The sequence below is a fragment of the Triticum dicoccoides genome, chromosome 6B, assembly GCF_002162155.2.
Source record: "Triticum dicoccoides isolate Atlit2015 ecotype Zavitan chromosome 6B, WEW_v2.0, whole genome shotgun sequence".
NCBI classification, from domain to species: Eukaryota; Viridiplantae; Streptophyta; class Magnoliopsida; order Poales; family Poaceae; genus Triticum; species Triticum dicoccoides.
The window spans coordinates 55833149-55857625 of NC_041391.1; the positions used below are offsets into that span (position 1 = coordinate 55833149).

General features: G+C 46.0%; 1 protein-coding gene across 2 annotated transcripts in view; it reads right to left on the minus strand.

Annotated features, from left to right (window-relative positions):
* LOC119323726 (F-box/kelch-repeat protein At3g61590-like) overlaps positions 1-14965 on the minus strand; it is a 74175-nt gene extending 59210 nt beyond the window's left edge. Inside the window, exons 1-3 of one of the 2 annotated variants that reach the window (XM_037597429.1) lie at positions 13761-14964; positions 12377-12464; positions 10569-10830 (exon numbers count right to left, since the gene is read on the minus strand). In XM_037597429.1, coding sequence (XP_037453326.1) covers positions 12445-12464; positions 13761-14874 — 1134 coding nt within the window. In that variant the 5' untranslated portion in view covers positions 14875-14964 and the 3' untranslated portion in view covers positions 10569-10830; positions 12377-12444. Of the gene's footprint in view, positions 1-10568; positions 10831-12376; positions 12465-13760 lie in introns of those variants that run through there. The other variant, XM_037597430.1, reaches the window with a different exon arrangement.
* Positions 14966-24477: the final 9512 nt, after the last annotated feature.

Genomic DNA, 24477 nt, shown 5'->3' on the forward strand with positions numbered 1-24477 from the left:
CACGCAGGCAAGACAGGGAGCGAGGAGCAGTGGTGACGGGCTGCTCAGCCTGGGTACAAGCTTAGGGACCTATGCCAGCAGCATGTTTAAACCTTGAGCGCCAGCCCTAGCCCAAGAACGTGCCTCGTCCTGGATGATCTCAAGAAGCCGGGAGGTGGAGGGGGACTCGCCGTCGAAGACACATCGGTTGCGCTGCTTCCAGATAGACCAGGCCATCAGGGTTGCAAGCGTGGCAAGCCCCTTACGCTGTCCAGTGGGGGAGCTCATGATCATGGAAGAGCACCAGGGGAGGAACTCCTCGGGACCGGATGGAGGGGGGACGGTGGCGCGCACCCAAGACAGGACATCATGCCAAACCTGCCTGGAGAAAGGGCAGGCGATGATGATATGTTGCATGGTCTCGACGTGCTGGTCGCAGAGAGCACATCTGTCATTGTGGGGGAGACCGTGGCGCGCCAGTCTGTCGGCAGTCCAACAGCAGTCAAGGTCGGCCAACCAGGTGAGCAGTGAAGGGGAGTCAAGGTTGAAAAGTCCATTCTGCACCCGAGCTCATTTGCTCCCGCATGAACAGTAAAATCGAAAAAAAATCGAAAGAGTCGAAAAAAAATCGAAACAGTGAAGGGGAGTCAAGGTCTGCGTTTCACATTGCCATGATCAGCAGATCAAAACAGGACAGGGCGGCGAGGAGTGGACGAAGAGTCCTCCAGTCCGTCAAGGCATGCTCTGAGATCAGTCACGGGCTCTTGCACATGCATGTACAGTAGGACCTAAATGACCTCTTTTGAACTTTTCTTTGTTCCTTTTAGAAAGAGTACTAAATTAATGACGCACTGAAAACAGGAAACGGCAAAGATACAGAGTACAGGATGCTGAAAGATCAGCTTACAAGACATCAAACAATCCAGTAAAAAAAAAAAACAGTGGACACAGCTAGATCGTGGATGTCCTAGGCCACCAATATGCGTCGTCGTGTTTCCATTTTCCTGTCGCCAAGCTATTTGATGTAATTCCTTTGATGTGACGCCAAATTAAAAGTCGCTACAATAAACCATTTGTTTCGCCTAAATTTTTTTAGTCTAAACACACTCCCTTTATTAATCAATCAACAAGTTCATGGAATACAACTTGAGTCTGGAGTATTAAGGCCTAGAGTGTGTTTAGCGACGCTATGTGCCTCATGATTAGTTTCTCTACCTTCGAAGATGAAGGAGCATCGGGTAAACTGTCTGGACGTCATATTGATCTCCCTGACAATGTCTGCATATAATCCACCTGAATTATTATGGATATCTTTGATCACACCTTGACAGTCCGAAGTGAGCACATTATTAGCAAGTGATAGATCAAGAGCTAGTGCTCGAGCTTCACGGCAAGCCAATGGCTCCAGTGTGGCAGGATCGGTAACACCTGCACATTTTATCTCTGATGATCCTAGGTACATATACCAGATGAATCCCTGCACACGGCGTTGTAGGACCCCTCGTGTGAGTGTCGGGAGACCGCCCCATCAACCTAAATCTTAGTGATTCCATCACTAGATGTGATCCACTTTCGTTATTGTGTCGGTATTGCTTGAGGAGCGACCCAGGGTTTCTTCAGTTTACAGGCCTCAGGCCCCCTTATGTATTTTCTGACAAACTAGTTAGTTGCATAAGGTGACTGAAATGAATGCTCATGGAGGGCCTTCTGACGTGCATGCCATAATGCCCATAAGGTCACAAGAACTCTAACGAAATCTGTATGAGGGAGATCATCTAGCAGTTAGAAGGTAAACCTCTGAGCATCATGCTCCCGGTTTTGCAACAATACTTTCACCAGTTCTTCATCCTCGAGCGCCCATACGTAACGTTCCATGTTGCACTCCAAAAGTGAGTGACCCCAAGAATGCTCTGATCCACAGAGTCCGCAAACCGCTTGGGTTGCCATCTTCCGATGATGGAGCAAATCTGTTGTTGGCAAAGATTGATGAGAGAGCCTCCACAAGAAAATTTTGATCTTGGAAGGAACATCTACATTCCACATTTTGTTCGCATTTTCTCCTCGCCTTCAGCGTTCGAACTACCACATCTGCCCTCTAACCAAGCCTCACGGCAAAAAAGCTACCATTCCGTTCATGTGCCGAGGTCCAGAAGTCATCAACATGACGCGTGCAGCAGAATAGATAAGATTGCTTGGGTGTCCGTAGGAACGAAAACCTCGGATATCTTCGTAGCATCCCATTTCCTTTTTAGGAAGAATAAGCTCATGCACTTGTTTGGGGAAAAAGTCCAAAACAAACCTTGAAGTTGTAGACGGAAACTAAATCAAACCCTGAACTTTGAATCCAAGAAATTGGTACTCCGAACTTGTAATCCCGGTCTATTTTAGACCTTAGACCTGTTTGGCACACTGGGAATACTACAATCCCGACCGGCATAACCTGCTACTCCTGCGGACGAGAATTTAGGCCGGCCCACTATACGACAACACGAATTTGTGCAGTTTAAAAATGTTCGCGTATTTATAAAAAAATTTAGAAGTTCAAAAATGTTCCTGTTTTCTATTTTTGGCACAAATTCAATTTCCTTTTGTGTTTTTTAAAAGAATGTATGGAATTTCTAAATTCTATTCACATTTTTTTTGAAAACTATCTGTGATTTCAAAAGAATCACATTTGTCAAAAAATGTTCAGAATTCCAGCAGTTTTTCACATGCTATGATTTTTTTCGGATTTTCAAAAATTGTGTCACAAATGATGTTTCTGGAATTTCGTAAATAAGTTGTGTTTTGGAAAACACCGAATGTCGAACTTCGAAAACATTTTCTCGGGGCAAACAAATATTTAAAGCATAAACAATTTTGGTATGTCCGAACATTTTATAAAGTGTGAGAACCTTTTGAAAATTCTGAATACTTAACAAATACAAACTATTATTTGAAAAAAAAAACAATTTTGAAAAACCGGACACTTTTTGAAACTTTTTTTTAAACCGGAACAAAGTTTTAAAGTGCGAACACTTTTTTCTGAAACCTGAACAAATGTGTAAAGAAAAGTTTGTGACATCTAAATATCACGGGTTTAGAAAAATGTACATGGCATTTACAAAAAATGTATGTACAATGTAAATAATATTCGTGTGATTCAAACAAATGTTTCGTCCATTAAAAAAAATGTAACATTCCAAGAATGTTCACAAGTTTCAAAAAATTTCTTGTGACATTTAAAAAAAAAGTGTATACAATGTAGAAAAAAGTTTGCGTGATGTAAAAAAATGTGTCATGCCCTTAAAAGAATATATGTGACATGTGTTTGAAAAAAGTGTATAGAATTTTAAAAATGTTTTACAATGTAAAAAAATGTTCATGTAGTTTTATAAAATGTTTATTGTCGTTAAGAAGTATAAAACGTGTATTTGGAAAATATTACGGCATTTTTTTGAGATCATCTTTCTTTTAAATGTAAATAACGTATCTGAAATATGTCGAAAGTGTATCAAAAAATATTTGCGCTAGGAATTTACATTGGGTACTGAGAATAATTAGACATGTGTAGAAAAACCCGGTTACCGGTAAAGAAAAAAAGAAAAGAGAAAAAGAAAACAATATGAAGAAAATCAAGAAAGCTACCGAAGCAGTTGCCACCTATCTTCTGCTGACATGTGTCATTTCAAATTCCACTGGACCGTTGCCATCCACCTCGTCCTAACATGTGTCATTCCAATTTAATAAATTTAATGTTCTGATGTCAGCTACATTACCACTGTTCAAATTAATGTACCAATGTCAACTATATATTAACCATCTCTACAGTTGCCAACTATCTCATCCTGATATAGGTTGTTTTAAGTTAATGTCCTAGTATGAGCTATACAACATTTACCATACACACCAAACCAGTTGCTAACTATCTCGGTTTGAGCTACAACATTTACCATACACACCGAACCAGTTGCCAACTACCTCGGTCTGACATGTGTCGTTTTCAATAAATGTCCTAGTGTCAGCTATATTCACTATCTCCATCAATTAATGTCCTGGTGTCAGCTACATTCACCATCTCCATAGTGAGGAGTAACTTATAATAATGTCATGCATATGCCACTAGTCTAAGTTACTATCTTCATAGTGCAAAGTAACATATTAGTAGTGTCATAGATGGCTTCATTTATTAGCTTGTAAACTCATTCTTTCTCGGGAGCGCTATGTTACAGTAACATACTCCCTCCGTCCCAAAATATAAGAACGTTTTTTACACTAACGTTCTTATATTTTGGGACGGAGAGATATATTACTCTAAACACCTCTCTTCTCATTAACTATATGCCACATAAGCAAAATTATTTTGGAGCTTGTTATGTTACTACCTAAGTTACCTCAACAGGCGCATGATGGGTCATTTTCGAGCTTTGCTCAATAGGATGTAGCTGAAGGAACTATACCTTAATGGCAGAAGATACACGTGGTCAAATGAGCGGTGTGATCCGACTATGGAAAAGATCGACCACATCTTTGTGACGAACTCGTGGGAAGACATGTTCCCGGCTAGCATGCTTACTGCTCTGGGGACGGCAGTATCTGATCATTGCCCCCTTCTGGTGGACTTGGACGCAGACTTTGCCCTAGGAAAAAGGTTCAGATTTGAATGCTTTTGGCCTAAGGTGGATGGGTTTCAACAAGTGGTGCAGGATGCATGGGACTCTCTGTCGTCGGAAGGAAACCCCTTCCTTGTGTTGGACAACAAGCTGCGGGCTACGGCTAAGGCGCTCCAGAGCTGGAGCGATCGCTGGATTGGAAACGTCCGCCTTCAGGTTGCGATCGCAATGGAAGTTATTGGAAGGCTTGAGGTGGCTGCGGAGACCAGAGTGCTCACGGCACAGGAGTTTGAGTTGAGACGAGTGCTCAAGAGGAAGTTGCTTGGACTCAGCTCCTTGGACAGGACTATAGCGAGGTAGCGCTCAAGGTTACTCCAGTTAGCGGTGGGCGACGCCGACACAAAATTCTTTCATAGACAGGCAAGGCACAGGCAGAGGAAAAACATCATCACCACCATGCAACACAATGGGCAGATCTTCACGGGTCAGGAGAACATTGCGGGCGCTGTGGATGATTACTACGAGGAGCTACTTGGCTCCACATCCGGGAGAGCATCGACCATCAACTTGGACTGTCTCGACTTACCATCTCGTGACCTTACTCACCTGGAATCACCTTTTACGGACGAGGAGGTGGAACGGACGATCAAGAGCATGCCTCTCGACAAGGCGCCGGGACCTGACGGCAGGGGCGGGCCCAGTTCAATTCAAGGGTATTCAGTTGAATACCCATTATTTTTTGGCCAAAAAACGAAGTATATATGCTGTATAGTACGTATATGTGTAGGAAAAAAGAAAACTGACAGAATGTATGAGTCTGTCCACACATTCGGCCCAAACCAAGGATAGCGCACCTCTAATTTTCTCCCTTCCCACCCCGCATGGCCCAATGGCCCATAATCTCTACTTCCTCAACGTGTACAGCCTGGTAGCCCGATCGCTTGTAGGAAGCATAACCGCAGAACCGATCAATCAGGGGAACCAGCGCCGCAACTCGTCGCATCCCCAATTCCAATCTCGCATACCAACTGGTAGAGTTGATCGCGTGGCAGGCGACAGGGGCTGACGGCGGCACGGTCACACGGCGCGGGCATCCGGCGCCCGATGGTCCGACTGTCCGAGAGAGCGTCCTGCCTGGGTTCGGCTCCTCTACACTGCATTATCTTGTTTTGTTCTTCGGTCCTTCTGTTCCCTAGTTCTTGCTCAAAAAGGCTACAAGTGTGAATTAATTAATCTGTGCTAATTGGTTTTCCATTTTGATATAGAATTACACTGCATATATGTTGAAATCTGAGATTGTTTGGGAGTTGAGTCTCTCTATTTCCATACAACATAATACATTGCAAATTGAGGATGAATTGTTATACACAATTTTTTAGAGTTATTAAGTAGTATAATACGTTAATATTATCTGCAATGTGATTTTGCAAGAATTTTTGACAATTAGCATTACTTATAAAAACTAGTACTCATAAACTTGAGTGATACACATTGTTATACATGCAGTTATACATGCGTTATACACGCAGAAAAGGCTTATCAAGCTTTAAGAACAAGTGTTAACATTTGAAATTTTGAATACACACTTCTCAAATCCTGGGCCCGCCCCTGCCTGACGGGTTCACTGGCAGATTCTATGTGATGTGTTGGCAAACCATCAAGGTGGACTTCATGAGGGCACTGCAACACTTTCAGAGTGGGGATATAAGAGGCCTTGCGGCAATCAATAAAGTGGTGGTCTCTCTACTGCCAAAAAAGGAAGGTGCGGTGGACATCAAGGATTTTCGGCCCGTCAGCCTTGTCCATGGCGCCGTTAAGATCTATGACAAGGTGCTGGCGACACGACTGGCGGAGGAGCTGCCACACTTGGTGGGGAACCATCAAAGTGCCTTCATACGCAGCAGATCGCTGCATGACAATTTTATGATGGTTCAGTGTATGGTGCGGCGATTGCATGCCCTCAAGCAGCCCACAATCATGCTTAAACTTGATATCAACAAAGCCTTTGATTCGATCAAGTGGCCGTTTGTGTTGGAGGTGCTCCGGAGAATGGGTTTTGGCGATCGATGGAGGGCGTGGATTTGCGGCATGCTATCAACTTCATCCACAAGATTCATGGTCAACGGTCTACCAGGAAGGCCAATCCTAAACTGTCAAGGATTGAGGCAAGGGGCTCCTCTATCCCTGATGCTTTTCATCTTGTGCATGGAACCCCTGCATAGATTGTTCAACTTTGCTGCGGATAGGGGTTTGCTGGAACCCCTGGCGGCTTCGGGTGTGAAGCAGCGGGTTTCGATGTTTGCAGACGATGTGATGCTCTTCTTCAAGCCCAATGAGCTGGAGATCCGTACATGTGGGGCCATACTTGACATCTTTGGCAAGGCAGCCGGGCTAACAGTGAATATGCTCAAGAGCGCAGCTCTTCCTATCCGGTGCTCTCAGCAAGAAGTGGATTTGGTGTGCAACCTGCTTGGATGCGCGGCAACAACCTTCCCCTGCACATACCTGGGGTTACCCATGACAATACGGAAGCAAACGGCAGCTCATTTCCAGAGGCTTGTTGATCATGTGAGGGGCCGCCTACCGCACTGGAAAGCGGCGATGATGCCAAAGAGCGGGCGCGCCCTCCTCATTTCATCTGTGCTATGCTCCATACCCGTACACTCCATGCTAGCACTTGATGTTCCGCCGAAGATCGTGGCTGCGTTGGCAAATATCTGCCGAGGGTTCTTATGGTGTGGAAAGGAGGAGGCGCTAGGAGGAAAATGCTCGGTGGCCTGGGAGGCCATGTGCTCACCGCGGTGGGCTGGAGGCTTGGGTATCCCAAACCTGAGGTGGATGAACAGGGCACTACAAGCGAGATGGCCATGGCTACAACGGACCGATCGCAATAGGCCATGGAGCGAGTTCTCCATACCAGTTCCGGCAGAATCAATGGAGTTATATCGGGCGGCCACCAGAGCCACGGTGGGGAACGGCAGATCCATACTCTTCTGGGAGGATAAGTGGATAGATGGATACCGGATGTGCGACCTTGCGCCGGAGATTCACCGGCGTATTCCGCGCCGGATCAGAAAGGAGAGGATGGTGGAGGAGGCACTGTTCAACGAAACATGGGCTAGAGATATTGGGCCGAACATATCGATGGAGGCCATCGGGCAATTCCTCTCGTTATGGCAAAGGGTATCGGGAACGAGGCTGGATGCGAGTTGCCAGGACACCTTTACCTGGTCCTGGACTATGGACGGGCAGTTCTCGGCCAAGTCTGCATATGAGGCGCGATTCATGGGAAGAGAGGTTTCTTCCACGGCTGCATTTACGTGGAAATCGCGGGCACCGCTAAAGTGTCGTTTCTTCGCCTGGCTTGCACTTCAGGGAAGGGTGTGGACCTCGGACAGGCTAGCTCGACGCGGCCTACCCCATCAGGATACCTGTCCGTTTTGCGACCAGCATGACGAAACAATCCAGCACCTTCTGGTAGGTTGCGTTTTTGCAAGGCAGGTATGGAGATGGCTGAGTGTCAGAACGGGCAGGGATGCTTTTGAACCGAGGCATGAGGAAAGCCTACATGCGTGGTGCACCAGGCAGGATCGAAGCAGAACGCACAAGGAACATCCGGGCACTAACCCTCCTTGGCATGTGGCTCATCTGAAAACATCGGAACGACATCGTCTTCAACGGCGCGACTCCATCGCTGGAAATTCTCACGAAGCACATGACAGAGAAGGGAACTTTGTGGGCAAAGGCAGGGCTGCTCAAGGGCACAATTCGAGAATTTGAAGTGAGGAACGTGGAGTGGGCAGAGAGGGAGTAGTTAGCCTAGGCATGCGAGATGGATGCGGCTCGACCGCTTGTACATATGATGTAAACTTGTGACTTTGAGGAGCTTTTTCCCCCTCCTCCTTTAATGAATGATACGCACACTCGTGCGTATTCGAGAAAAAAACTACCTAAGTTACTCCTAGCCTTAAACCAGTTGCCAGCTACCTCGTCCCGACATCTGCCGTTTAAAATTAATGTCCTGGTGGTGCTAGCTACGTGGATCGGGCCAAACATTTGACACAACGTCGCACGGATGTGAAACATGCATGTGTCCCAACTCGCAAAGGACGACGGGAGCTCACGCCAGACAGTACATTACGCGAGATGCTAGCCACCACACCATCTGGGAGTTCATGGTAAATACTTGCGCGCACCACTTTTAAAGGAATATATACTGTGATAGTATAACGTACAGATTTGCAGGATCATATTTGCTGCAGCGTACAGCTTCTTAAATTGTTGCACACATTTTAGAAAACACGAACAATTTTTTGGAAAATATCAGATTTCGAAATAGTTTTGGAATTATATAAAAAGAATTAGAATTACACGCAGTTTTTGAAAATTTCAGAAGATTTTCGAGAAACAAGAACAAATTTGTAAACATGTTTTTTCTAAATGACAAACATTTTTTGAAATGGTTCAAACATTTTCTTAAATGGAGAACAAATTTTAAAGAACAGACATTTTTTGAATCTTGAGAACAAATCTTGAAACGGAGAACAAATTTGGAAACACGAACATTTTTTGAATCTAGAGAACAAATTTTGCTAAATGACAAACATTTTTTGAAATGGTTCAAACATTTTCTTAAATGGAGAACAAATTTTAAAGAACAGACATTTTTTGAATCTTGAGAACAAATCTTGAAACGGAGAACAAATTTGGAAACACGAACATTTTTTGAATCTAGAGAACAAATTTTGAAACGGAGAACAAATTTTGGAGCACGAACAATTTTTTAAAGCACGAACTTTTTTAATCTTGAGAACTAATTTTGAAACAGGGAACAATTTTGAAAAATCCAGAACAAATTTGGAAGCGCGAACAATTTTTTAAAGCATGAACATTTTTTTAATCTTGAGAAATTATTTTGAAATGGAGAACAATTTTGAAATATCCCGAACAAATTTGGAAGCGTGAACATTTTATGAAAACGGGAACAAAAAATTTGAAATCCGTTACATTTCTGCATCTCGAAACTTTTCAACTATTTATGTAACGAGAACAATGTTTGAATCTTGCAAACTTTTTTTGAAACCTGAACATTTTATGCAAACACGAACAAATTTTGAATATTTTGAAATTCTTTTGATAAAAAAGAAGATAAGGAAAAGAAAAAGAAACAAAAACCAAAGAAAGAAAACAAACAGAAAAATCAAAAAAAGAAAAAAGAAACAGAAATAACTAAAAACGAAAAGAATAAGAAAAAAGAAAAAAGAAAACTAGAAAACAAAGGAAAAAGAAAAGGTGAAACAGAAAAAGAAGAAGAAGAAAGGAAAAGGAAAACGGAAAAAACAGAATATACAAGAGAAAACTGGGTTCAGATTTGGGCGTACTGTGTAAAGCTCGAACTGGGCCGGCCCATCTCCTGTCCCAAGGATGCTTGCCCGGTGCAAATCCCCGACACTTCGCCGCAGCAAGCGGCGAATAGGGTTTTCGAAGGACGACACCTATCTTCTCAGCATCCATAATCACAGATGGGAATCGCAACACACAGTCGGGCGACGAGGATGCCGAGCGACTAGATGCTCGTCCACAGCAGCTCCCTTATCCTTTCTCTACCCATAAGCTTGTGCGTCCAAGGAAAGGAGCTCATGGAGGCGAAGAAGAGGGCGGCCGAGCAAAATAAGGAGCTGAATAGCCTGCAAGATGTTGAACGGCTGTGATTGCCGAACCAATCAATAAAATGTGTTCCGCGCCTCGGCGCATCACTTGTGTGAAATTTTGCGGATCTCAAAGCGGCATGTTCATTTCATAAGAGGTTAACACGTAAAAGAACTCAACCATTAGCAATCTCATCCAAGCCTCCCTGAATCCTGGTGAAAGCAAGCAACTCAACTTTGATTAGTCAGACCCAGATAAAAAGAAACACACAAAATGGGACATAAGCAGAAATTTGACGCGGAATTCTCCCCACCAGATGCAACATGGAAAATCAATCACAAGAAACTGTGAAAATACGAACACACGGAGTGCAAGCAAGCAAGATCAACTGAAAGGTACTGATTAATACAAGCAAATCTGATGTCTTCATGTCAGTTGGCCAATGGACTGCGTTCGATAATAAGACGGGTTTGAGCAAAATAAGTGATTAATCCGTACAAGTCGACTTCACAGCTGACCACTGCATCCTACATAAAGGGTAAATTTCTGTGTGCATCGCATCAAAACAAGCCACTTCTGCATCTCAGCCACCAAAACGTAACTCCGGTACCTGCAGGGCAATTATGACATCAGTCAAACAAATTTTCATACTTGGAAAAGCCATCAAACTTATATCTGCGACTTTGTATGACTCAAGCAATTAACATTAGTCAAAGTTGAATCATGACAGCATTATCAAACGAAACCAACATCACAAACAGAGGCTAGAATATCAGTTATTGGGTTTAGCTGATACTAATAGAGGCCATAATATCAGTGGGCATACGAGGGGTTCATGGAGTAGGAAATCAGAAACATCTCACAGGCATTCTTATTAACAATGCACAAAAAGCTAGCTAGTCACTATGGATGAACCTAATCAAATTCATGCAGTAGAAGTGTCGAGTAAGGGATCTCTTATTGACAGATAGACTTCCTTCGGTCCAAAATAGATGGTCTTCTTTTTAAAATTTGCGCAGCATTAAAAACAACACTTTGATTACTATTAATGATAATATGTTAGTAAAAGTGCAATTCGTGATGAAAGCAGTTATCATGTTGAATCTAGTCATGCCATTTTGATCATGTGTTTAAAATAAAGTGTTAAACATCTACTGTCATCAAATTGAAGAACAAAACTGCCAGAAAGCATACCTGCTTATATAGTTTGGAGTTTGGACCAAACAATGGCCAATTACATGTTGCAAGTTAGACTGACAATGAGAGATATGCTGAGACAATTTTTAAGCAAACGGCCTAAAACTATACTAATTGTCCATAAAACTGTAATAACTTTAACTGCAAGCAAAAAGATGAATAGTAGTACAACAATTCACGAAGGCATGCTCTTCAAAAATTGTCACAATTATTAGTCCAAAATAATCAGCAATGTGAAATGGCATAGCTATAAACCGATATAAATAAAGGAAGAATGGAACAAATGCTCAGGTATCATCAGTTAGCAGTCACTTAACAGGGGAAAATGTATAAATTACACTGCGACCTGATAGATCCATAACCGCAAAAAATAAAATAAAAAATCCATGACGCACGAAAGAGGATGTATTTTATTCTGCTACCACATAACATGACAACATTATGATCTATGATTGAGTAGGAAAAAACTTCTGCACAAATGGGGGAAGGGTTTTGAGTCATCAGTCATATAGGAAGCTAGAGGAGAAGAACCTGCATTAGCAGAGGGAACTTGGAGAGTACCAAGGAGGTGGCAAACTGAAAGAAAGGCAGCTTGATAGAAGGGAAATGCAAGCGAAAGAACACCTCCAGTAGAGTTGTTTAAAGCATCAGCAGAGAAAAGAGAATGTAGGTGGGTGAGGGCATGAGGAAGAGAATAAAGAGATGCTGAGGAAGGGATTAGAAAGCAGTGTCTGGAGATAAGAAACAAGATGTAGCCAGCCATGAAGGAAGCATGGCCGGAGGTGGCCAGCTGGGCAACAGTTAAGCAAGGGATTGTTCAGACCCTCTCTTGCGATTCGATATTTGTGGAATGGATTGTAGAGAAAAATTCAGAGCCCTCACTTGCAATTTAGTACTTGGGGAATGGCAGTACAATGGAAAGAAGTACTTTTTTTTTTCTGAAAGAACAGTTCACATACCTCGACATAAATTCAGAAGATAAGCTTGCCTGCTCAACCAGTACATCATACTAGCACATCTTGATCAGCTACATGGCACCACCAATGCCTGCTTCGGTAATCATGAAAAGTCAAACAACCAATAACATTCAAATGGAAAGCTAAATAGATACAAGGTGGAATCAACAAGATATTTGGATAACTCACAACTGTAATTTGGGGAAAATAACTCAGTTCTGACACGACACTAGGAATAGATAAAGAAAATAACACAGCCTGTCAAATTTCAATATTACAAAACAGTACATTATGATTAATATTGTGAAAATGAAGGACACACACACTCAGGCTAATAGCTGATCAGAATAGACATGTTATCCAGAATTAATAAAATTGTTATACGCCATACCAAAAACAGTAAAATATGCTCATACCAATAAATCATAGCAACCAACGTGATCCTGACTATAAAAGAAGAGATTATCTTTAAATATATTTAGCCTGAGAAATGAAATGAAAACATTTTTTGCGGTTCATTGGTACAAATGGACTTGCCACTCGCAGCAGGAATCTCCAACAAGAGATGAGATTAAAAATTATGCATTCATTTACAACAAATTCATCATTACCAATTCAAGAATATAAGCCCCAATAACAGTATCATATGAACAAATATAACTAGATTTAAAAGTCCAGATATACTCCCTCTGTAAACTAATATAAGAGCGTTTAGATCACTACTTTAGTGATCTAAACACTCTTATATTAGTTTACAGAGGGAGTACTTATTGAGCACTATTTGACATTTCAGTTGGTTCAGGCTATGTTTTCATGCAGTTGTTTTCAACATAAGAAAAAACTATAACACAGAACTACTGCTACCAGTATTCAATTCCTGAATATGTCAACAGGCAGCAATAGTGAAATCTAGTTCAGTAACTACAGGGGAAAAAATCCAGTCTTCGTGTTCATCATATTACTGAATAGATATTCATATAATAAACTGATAAAGACAGTTCGCTATCTCTGACTTGAACCACATAGTTCAACAAATACCAATACGTGATAACGTGAAATTGCATGCTACATATTTGTTGACAAACAACATAATGATGAACTGGTGACATCACAAGCATAAAGGACACTAGCAGATTAGCAACCAGTAACATATGTGAATCCAGACCAGAACCATCAAATAAATCTACCACACAAGCATCAGAATAGAAGCACTACATAACAAATCCGCCATATGTTGAACAGGTCATCAAGCAGCAAAAGAAACACTTAATATGACACTACTTAAAATTGTTAGCTTAATTAACAAAATGGATGTGTAAGGCCATCAACCAATTACTGAAAATAGACATGATTTTGTTATGACCAGAATCTGATGGCATGCTATTACCTGCAGCATAGACACTTTCAAATGGATAACAGACAATAGCGTTGTTGCTTTCAGGAAGTTTACTGAACTGCAATGACTCAAGCTGGACCATGAAGATACCGGCAACTGTACGCAAGAAAGCCACATTATTTTCCTCAGCGTAAGCTAGCATCGATATGTAGCTTGTCTTATCTGAAGACAGGGGAAGTAGCTTGTCCAGTTCAATAGTTTGTCCCAGCACCCATGAAGCAACACCATCACTGTTGATATTCCTCTTCCATGACTCAGCCGTGAATTCTGACAGGGAGAGTATGCCCAAACTGCAACCCTCTGCTCGCATAACCATCAAGAACTGACCTTTGGCAAACATATTTGTTGGCACCTGTATCACAGCTAGAATCTGGCTATGCAAATCAACTTCAAGAATTACACTTATATCATCCCCAGGGAGCAGCCAGTAAATGGAATGCCCGACCAGAACAGCAGGCATGCCTTCATAATCCATGGCCTCGCCTGGAACCAGTGTTGAGATAAGATCACTCCATCCACCGGTCTCCGACAAGTAAATGGAGACGATCGCCTGTTCATCTTCCTGCTTGTAGCTTACCAATACCACCTGGAAGTGGTGGGCGTCGCCAGCAGCGCGAAGCACCGCGCCATCCATCGTGATACTGTTCATGTCGAACCCCAGAGGAGCGGCAATGCGGTGCTGGTCGCCGGTGACGGGGTCCCACACCAGGACCTGGTTCCGCAACGAGTGGGAGATGAGCACGAGGCCGTGGCGGCAGCTGAGGAGACGGAAGCGGCAGCCGGCGTCGTGGAGATGCACGGAGAAGCGGTCGGCGGGAACAAGATCGGGGGCCTCCATGGCAGGCGTGTAGGAGATACCTCGCAGGTCGTTGCGGAAGAAACCGAGGAGGGGAGGGCTGCGGCGGTGGTGTCGACGGTAGCGGCGGAGGAAGCCGCGGTCGGAGACGAGGCGGCGCCAGCGCTTGCAGACGGCGGAGGCGCGGGGGAGAGAGGACGGCTGCGGCGGGAGGCGGAGGAGGATCTCGGGGAGCAGATCCTCGTCTTCCAGCGGCGAGCGGGGGCGGTGGTGGAGGGTGGCCGACATCTCGCCGTCCTGCGTGCTCATGGGGGCGGCGGCGGCGGCGGCGGCGGCGGAATCTAGGGTGGGGTGCAGCCGCAATGGGGAAAGTTTTTTTTTAGAGCAAAGCAAAGATTTATTACTTAACTGAGCTTAGGCATATCGCCTATTACGGAGGCGCCGCTTGGGCAGGTACATCCGAGTCCCATTCCATGTACTGGTTGGGATCACAACTACGGCCAATTGTGGCAAGATCGTGGGCTACAGAATTCGCCGTGCGTCTACACACGATGATTGCAACCTTGGCAAACCAAAGCTTGAGCTGGTACTTCGTATCCTCAATGATAGCAGCGTATGCGGAGGAATCAACTCTTTGCAAATCCAAGGCTTCAGCTAGGAGTTGGGAGTCCGTCTCCAGTACAAGCCGAACGATGCCGAGGTCCGCAGCCGTGGTGACCGCATGTGACATGGCAAAAATCTCCACGGCGAAGGCATCCGTGACGTGTTCCTGCCTGCCAGCCCTGGCGCACACCAGACGTCCATCCTTCGTTCTCACCGCCACGCCCCAGCCTGCATGGAATTCTCCCGGCACAAAAGATCCGTCAACGTTGATCTTGTACTCTGCATGCACAGGAGGCCGCCACTTGTCCGGTTGCGGCTTCACCGCGGGCTGTCGAAAGATCTCCCAGTATTCAAGTGCATTGGCCCTCGTTTGCCTCGCAATCACCTCCGCTGTGAGTAGCATCAGGCCCTGTCGCAGCTTGTTTCTATTGGCCCACCACAGCCACCAGAAGGTGAGTATATGGAGGCGCTTTTTCTCATCTAACCCCCACAAGAATTCGAGCATTGCATGCACGGACCCTATACTCTCCAGCTGCGCTCGTTCTCCCTCGAGTGTGAGCTCACGCCACATGCATTTCACCGATTTGCACTTGAGGAAAAGGTGTGCTCCGTCCTCAGCCGCCCGCGCACAGAAAAGACATTTGGTATCCGTGATCGGGATCCCTCTCCGTGCCACATTTGTATCCTCGCAGGTCGTTGCGGAAGAAACCGAGGAGAGGAGGGCTATGGCGGTGGTGTCGGCGGTAGCGACGGAGGAAGTCGCGGTCGGAGATGAGGCGGCGCCAGCGCTTGCAGACGGCGGAGGCGCGGGGGAGAGAGGACGGCTGCGGCGGGAGGCGGAGGAGGATCTCCTGTTAGGGAACGTAGTAATTTGAATAAAATTCCTACGCACACGCCAGATCATGGTGATGGCATAGCAACGAGAGGGGAGAGTAATGTCCAAGTACCCTCGTAGACCGTAAGCGGAAGCATTATGACAACGCGGTTGATGTAGTCGTACGTCTTCACGATCCGATCGATCCAAGTACCGAACGTACGGCACCTCCGTGTTCAGCATACATTCAGCTCGATGACGATCCCCGGACTCCGATCCAGCAAAGTGTCGGGGATGAGTTCCGTCAGCACGACGGCGTGGTGACGATGATGATGTTCTACCGGCGCAGGGCTTCGCCTAAACTCCGCGACGATATGACCGAGGTGGAATATGGTGGAGGGGGGCACCGCACACGGCTAAGGAACGATCTTGAAGATCAACTTGTGTGTTCTAGGGTGCCCCCCTGCCCCCGTATATAAAGGAGCAATGGGGGGTGCGGCCGACCCTAGGAGGAGGCGCGCCGGAGGGGGAGTAGGACTCCCCCCCTTTCCCTAGTTGGATTAGGACTTGGGGGGAAGGAGGAGAGGGGGAAAGGAAAGGGGGGGCGCCCCCCCTCCTTGTCCTATTCGGACTTGGGGGGGGGAGGGGCGCGCGGCTGCCCCTAGGCCTCCTCTCCTCTTCCTCCACTAGGCCCAATAAGGCCCATTAGTTCACCGGGGGGTTCCGCCCGGTACTCCGGTAAAATGCCGATTTCACCCGGAACACTTCCGATGTCCAAACATAGGCTTCCAATATATCAATCTTTATGTCTCGACCATTTCGATACTCCTCGTCATGTCCGTGATCACATCCGGGACTCCGAACAAACTTCGGTACATCAAAACTTATAAACTCATAATAAAACTGTCATCGTAACGTTAAGCGTGCGGACCCTACGGGTTCGAGAACTATGTAGACATGACCTAGAACTATTCTCGGTCAATAACCAATAGCGGAACATGGACGCCCATATTGGCTCTTACATATTCTACGAAGATCTTTATCGGTCAAACCGCATAACAACATACGTTGTTCCCTTTGTCATCGGTATGTTACTTGCCTGAGATTCGATCGTCGGTATCTAATACCTAGTTCAATCTCGTTACCGGCAAGTCTCTTTACTCGTTACATAATGCATCATTCCGTAACTAACTCATTAGCTACATTGCTTGCAAGGCTTATAGTGATGTGCATTACCGAGAGGGCCCAGAGATACCTCTCCGACAATCGGAGTGACAAAACCTAATCTCGAAATACGCCAACCCAACATGTACCTTTGGAGACACCTGTAGTACTCCTTTATAATCACCCAGTTACGTTGTGACGTTTGGTAGCACCCAAAGTGTTCCTCCGGTAAACGGGAGTTGCATAATCTCATAGTTACAGGAACATGTATAAGTCATGAAGAAAGCAATAGCAATATACTAAACGATCAAGTGCTAGGCTAACGGAATGGGTCATGTAAATCACATCATTCTCCTAATGATGTGATCCCATTAATCAAATGACAACACATGTCTATGGTTAGGAAACATAACCATCTTTGATTAATGAGCTAGTCAAGTAGAGGCATACTAGTGACTATATGTTTGTCTATGTATTCACACATGTATCATGTTTCCGGTTAATACAATTCTAGCATGAATAATAAACATTTATCATGATATGAGGAAATAAATAATAACTTTATTATTGCCTCTAGGGCATATTTCCTTCAGTCTCCCACTTGCACTAGAGTCAATAATCTAGTTCATATCGCCATGTGATTTAACATCAATATTCATATCTGTATATGATTAACACCCATAGTTCACATCGTCATGTGACCAACACCCAAAGGGTTTACTAGAGTCAATAATCTAGTTCACATCGCTATGTGATTAACACCCAAAAGAGTACTAAGGTGTGATCATGTTTTGCTCGTGAGAGAGGCTTAGTCAACGGGTCTGTCATATTTAGAGCCGTATGTATTTTGCAAATATTATATGTCTACAATGTTCTGCACGGAGCTACTCTAGCTAATTGATCCCACTTTCAATATGTATCCAGATTGAGACTTAGAGTCATCTGGATCGGTGTAAAAGCTTGCACCGATGTAACTCTTTACGACGGGCTCTTTTATCACCTCCATAATCGAGAAATATTTCCTTAGTCTTCACTAAGGATATTTTTGACCGCTGTTCAGTGATCTACTCTTAGATCAAAATTGTATTCCTTTGTCAAACTCAGAGCAAGGTATACAATATGTCTGGTTCACAGCATAGCATACTTTATGAAGGAAATATGCCCTAGAGGCAATAATAAAATTATTATTTATTTCCTTATATCATGATAAATGTTTATTATTCATGCTAGAATTGTATTAACCGGAAACATAATACATGTGTGAATACATAGACAAACATAGTGTCACTAGTATGCCTCTACTTGACTAGCTCGTTAATCAAAGATGGTTAAGTTTCCTAACCACAGACATGAGTTGTCATTTGATTAACGGGATCACATCAATAGGAGAATGATGTGATTGACTTGACCCATTCCATTAGCTTAGCACTTGATCGTTTAGTATGTTGCTATTGCTTTCTTCATGACTTATACATGTTCCTGTAACTATGAGATTATGCAACTCCCGTTTACCGGAGGAACACTTTGTGTGCTACCAAACATCACAATGTAACTGGGTGATTATAAAGGAGCTCTATAGGTGTCTCCGAAGGTACATGTTGGGTTGGCGTATTTCGAGATTAGGTTTTGTCACTCCGATTGTCGGAGAGGTATCTCTGGGCCCTCTCGGTAATGCACATCACTATAAGCCTTGCAAGCAATGTAGCTAATGAGTTAGTTACGGGATGATGCATTACGTAACGAGTAAAGAGACTAACCGGTAACGAGATTGAACTAGGTATTGGATACCGACGATCGAATCTCGGGCAAGTAACATACCGATGACAAAGGGAACAACGTATGTTGTTATGCGGTTTGACCAATAAAGATCTTCGTAGAATATGTGGGAGCCAATATGGGCATCCAGGTCCCGCTATTGGTTATTGACCGGAAACGTGTCTCGGTCATGTCTACATTGTTCTCGAACCCGTAGGGTCCGCACGCTTAAGGTTTCGATGACAGTTATATTATGAGTTTACATGTTTTGATGTATCAAAGGAGTTCGGAGTCCCGGATGAGATCGGGGACATGACGAGGAGTCTCGAAATGGTCGAGACGTAAAGATTCATATATTGGATGATATGGTTAGGCCAAGGGGTCTAGCCCATGAGGCTTTAGGTCGGTACAAAAGGAGTTTTGCGGAGGCCAGGGGGCCAAACGCCGGAGACCCTGGCGTCTGGCCCTAGGCCAGACGCCGAGGCCCATGGCGTCTGGGCCAGACGCCAAGGATTGTGGCGTTTGGTCCTGGAGTCCGAGTAGGACTCTTGCCTTTTGGGCAAAACCGATTTTGAGGAGGCTTTTGCTCCAAGTTTCGAACCCGGGGCTCAACATATAAATAGAGGGGCAGGGCTAGCACCAAAGACACAACAATTGATCCCTTGGATCTCTTAGCCGTTTGCGGTGCCCCCCTCCATCATAGTCCACCTCGATAATATCATAGCGGTGCTTAGGCGAAGCCCTGCGACGGTAGAACATCAAGATCGTCACCACGCCATCGTGCTGACGGAACTCTTCCTCGATACTCGGCTGGATCGGAGTTCGAGGGACGTCATCGAGCTGAACGTGTGCTAGAACTCGGAGGTGCCGTAGTTTTGGTGCTTGATCGGTCGGGCCGTGAAGACGTACGACTACATCAACCGCGTTGTGCTAACGCTTCCGCTTACGGTCTACAAGGGTATGTAGACAACACTCTCCCCTCTCGTTGCTATGCATCACCATGATCTTGCGTGTGCGTAGGAAAATTTTGAAATTACTATGTTCCCCAACACTTTATAGAACCTATGACTGAGGCATAGGGAATGACTTTTCATTCTCTTTCTATTTTCTGCCATGGTCGGGTCTTGAGTCTTACTCAACTTCATACCTTGCAACGCAGGCAAGAACTCCTTCTTTGACTGTTCCATTTTGAACTATTCAAAAATTTATCAAGGTATGTACTCATTGAAAAATCTTATCAAGCGTCTTGATCTATCTATATAGATCTTGATGCTCAATGTGTAAGCAGCTTCACCGAGGTCTTGCTTTGAAAAACTCTTATTCAAGTATCCTTTCATGCTATCCAGAATTTCTATATCATTTCCAATCAACAATATGTCATCCACATATAATATTAGAAATGCTACAGAGCTCCCACTCGCTTTCTTGTAAATACAGGCTTCTCAAAAAGTCTGTATAAAACCATATGCTATGATCAACTCATCAAAGCGTATATTTCCAACTCCGAGAGGCTTGCACCAGTCTATAAATGGATCGCTGGATCTTGCACACTTTGTTAGCACCTTTAGGATTGACAAAACCTTCTGGTTGCATCATATACAACTCTTCTTTAATAAATCCATTAAGGAATGCAGTTTTGATATCCTTTTGCCAGATTTCATAAAATGTGGCAACTGCTAACATGATTCGGACAGACTTAAGCATCGCTACAGTTGAGAAAATCTCATTGTAGTCAACACCTTGAACTTGTCGAAAACCTTTTTGCGACAAGTCGAGTGAGGGAGTCCTGGACTAGGGGGTGTCCGGGCAGCCGGACTATCATCATCCACCGGACTCCAAGACTACGAAGATACAAGATTGAAGACTCCGTCCCGTGTCCGGATGGGACTTTCCTTGGCGTGGAAGGCAAGCTTGGCGATACGGATATGTAGATCTCCTACCATTGTAACCGACTCTGTGTAACCCTAGCCCTCTCCGGTGTCTATATAAACCGGAGGGTTTTAGTCCGTAGGACACAACAACCATTAGAACAATCATACCATAGGCTAGCTTCTAGGGTTTAGCCTCCTTGATCTCGTGGTAGATCCACTCTTGTACTACCCATATCATCAATATCAATCAAGCAGGAGTAGGGTTTTACCTCCATCGAGAGGGCCCGAACCTGGGTAAAACATCGTGTCCCTCGTCTCCTGTTACCATCCGCCTAGACGCACAGTTCGGGACCCCCTACCCGAGATCCGCCGGTTTTGACACCGACATTGGTGCTTTCATTGAGAGTTCCTCTGTGTCGTCACCAATAGGCTCGATGGCTTCTTCAATCAACAACAACACCGTCCAGGGTGAGACTTTTTTCCCCGGACAGATCTTCGTATTCGGCGGCTTCGCACTGCGGGCTAATTCACTTGGCCATCTGGAGCAGATCGAAAGCTACGCCCCTGGCCGTCAAGTCGGATTTGGAAGCCTAAACTTCACAGCGGACATCCGCGGAGACTTGATCTTCGATGGATCTGATCCGCAACCGAGCGTGCCGCACTGTCGCTATGGGCACAATTTAGCTCTGCCGCCGGATAGTGCCTTGGAGGCCGCACACGAATCCGCTCCGACCCATAGTCCGGAGCCGATTGCGTAGATCGAAGACGGATGGTTGGACACCTCCTCGGGAGCTGCGACTTCCACGGTGATGGAGCCGAACACTGACCTTGTTCCCTATAAAGCTCGTGACTCCGAGGTGCCGGACTCCCTGCCGGACTCTGGACCTCCTGCGCCCCTGCCAATCGAATCTGATTGGGCGCCGATCATGGAGTTCACCGCTGCTGACATCTTTCAGCACTCACCCTTTGGCGACATCTTAAATTCGCTAAAACATCTCTCGCTATCCGGAGAGCCCTGGCCAGATTATGGCCAGGATGGTTGGGATGCGGACGACGAAGAAATTCAAAGCCCTCCCACCACCCACTTTGTAGCCACTGTCGACGATCTAACCGACATGCTAGACTATGACTCCGAAGACATCGACGGTATGGACGACGATGCCGGAGACGAACAAGAACCAGCGCCCACAGGGCACTTGAAGACCACCTCGTCATATGACATATACATGGTGGACACCCCAAAAGATGGGGACGGCGAAGAAGCAGCGGAGGCAGATTCCTTAAAGAAATAGCCCAAGCATCGACGTCAGCGGCGCCGCTCTAAATCCCGCCACAGCAAGAATGGAGATTCCGCCACAGGAGATAATAACACCCCAGAAAGTGCCGAAGACAATCCCCTCCAGCAAGATTCAGCACAGGAGGATGCAGAAGCAAGCCCTCACGAGAGAGCAGCAGATGAAGAGGTTGAGGATGATAATTACATACCTCCCTCCGAAGACGAGGCAAGCCTCAACGACGACGAATTCGTCGTGCCCGAGGATCCCGTCGAACAAGAGCGTTTCAAACGCAGGCTAATGGCCACAGCAAATAGTCTAAAGAAAAAGCAGCAGCAGCTTCAAGCTGATCAAGACCTGCTGGCCGACAGATGGACCGAGGTCCTCGCGGCCGAAGAGTATGAATTCGAACGCCCCTCCAAAAGCTACCCAAAACGCAAGTTGCTCCCCCGATTAGAGGAGGAAGCATGCATACCCTCATCACCAGCGCACAATACGGCTAACCGACCACCCCGTGGTCGCGACAGAGAGGCATCCAGGCCTTGCATCAAGACCGTACCCCAGCATCGCTCGAAAAGTACGAAGCCACGAGGGAACGCGCCGGACTTGCGGGACATACTGGAGGATAAGGCAAGACAATCCAGATCTATCTATGGATCACGTGGGCGCCCCACAACCCACGACGAATACCGTCGAGCCGGATACAACAACTCCAGCCGGGCCGAACACAGCAGACAACGCTCCCTTGAGCTACGTCGTGATATTGCTCAATACAGAGGCGCCGCACACCCGCTATGCTTCACTAACGAAGTAATGGATCATCAAATCCCTGAAGGGTTTAAACCCGTAAACATTGAATCCTACGATGGCACGACAGACCCCGCGGTTTGGATCGAAGATTATCTCCTTCACATCCATATGGCCCGCGGCGACGATCTCCACGCCATCAAATACCTCCCGCTCAAGCTTAAAGGACCAGCTCGGCATTGGCTTAACAGCCTGCCCGCAGAGTCAATTGGGTGTTGGGAGGACCTGGAAGCCGCATTCCTCGACAACTTCCAGGGCACATATGTGCGGCCACCAGACGCCGATGACCTAAGCCACATAATCCAGCAGCCAGACGAATCGGCCAGACAATTCTGGACACGGTTCTTAACAAAGAAAAATCAAATCGTCGACTGTCCGGATGCAGAGGCCCTCGCAGCCTTCAAACATAACATCCGCGACGAGTGGCTAGCCCGGCACCTAGGACAGGAAAAGCCGAAATCCATGGCAGCCCTCACATCATTAATGACCCGCTTCTGTGCGGGAGAGGATAGCTGGCTAGCTCGCAGCAACAACCTCAGCAAAAATTGTTGGGGAACGTTGCAGAAAATTAAAATTTTTCCTACGGTTTCACCAAGATCCATCTATGAGTTCATCTAAGCAACAAGTCAAGGGAGTGAGTTTGCATCTACATACCACTTGTAGATCAGGTGCGAAAGCTTGCAAGGGGATGGTGATGATGGAGTCGTACTCGACGTGATTCAGATCATCGATGTCCAAGTGCTGAACGGACAGCACCTCCGCGTTCAACACACGTACGGTACGGGAGACGTCTCCTCCTTCTTGATCCAGCAAGGGGGGAGGAGAGGTTGAGGAAGATCGCTCCAACGGCAGCACGACGGCGTGATGATGGTGGAGCGACAGTTCTCCGGCAGGGCTTCACCAAGCACACGCGGAGGAGGAGAGGTGTTGGGGAGGGGAGGGGCTGTGCCTTCGATTGTGTGTTGCAGCCCTCCCCTCGCCCCTCTATTTATAGGGGGAAGGGGCAAGGGGGCCGGCCCCTCTAGATGGGAATCTAGAGGGGGGGCGGCGGCCAAGGGGAGGGGGGCTTGCCCCCCAAGCAAGGGGGCGCCCCCTCTAGGGTTCCCCCCCCAAACCCTAGGCGCAAGGGCCCAAGGAGGGGGGGCGCACCCAGCCCACTTGGGGCTGGCTCCTGCCCCACGCAGCCCATGTGGTCCCCTGGGAGGGGTGGCCCCTCCCGGTGGACCTCCGGAACCCTTTCGGTGGCCCCGGTACAATACCGGTATGCCCCCGAAACTTTCCGGTGTCCGTTTGACAACTTCCCATATATAAAACTTCACCTCCGGACCATTCCGGAACTCCTCGTGACGTCCGGGATCTCATCCGGGACTCCAAACAACATTCGGTAGTCACATACTAGTCTTCCTAATAACCCTAGCGTCACCGAACCTTAAGTGTGTAGACCCTACGGGTTCGGGAGACATGCAGACATGACCGAGACCACTCTCCGGTCAATAACCAACAGCGGGATCTGGATACCCATGTTGGCTCCCACATGCTCCTCGATAATTTCATCGGTTGAACCACGATGTCGAGGATTCGATCAAACCCTGTATACAATTCCCTTTGTCAATCGGTACGTTAC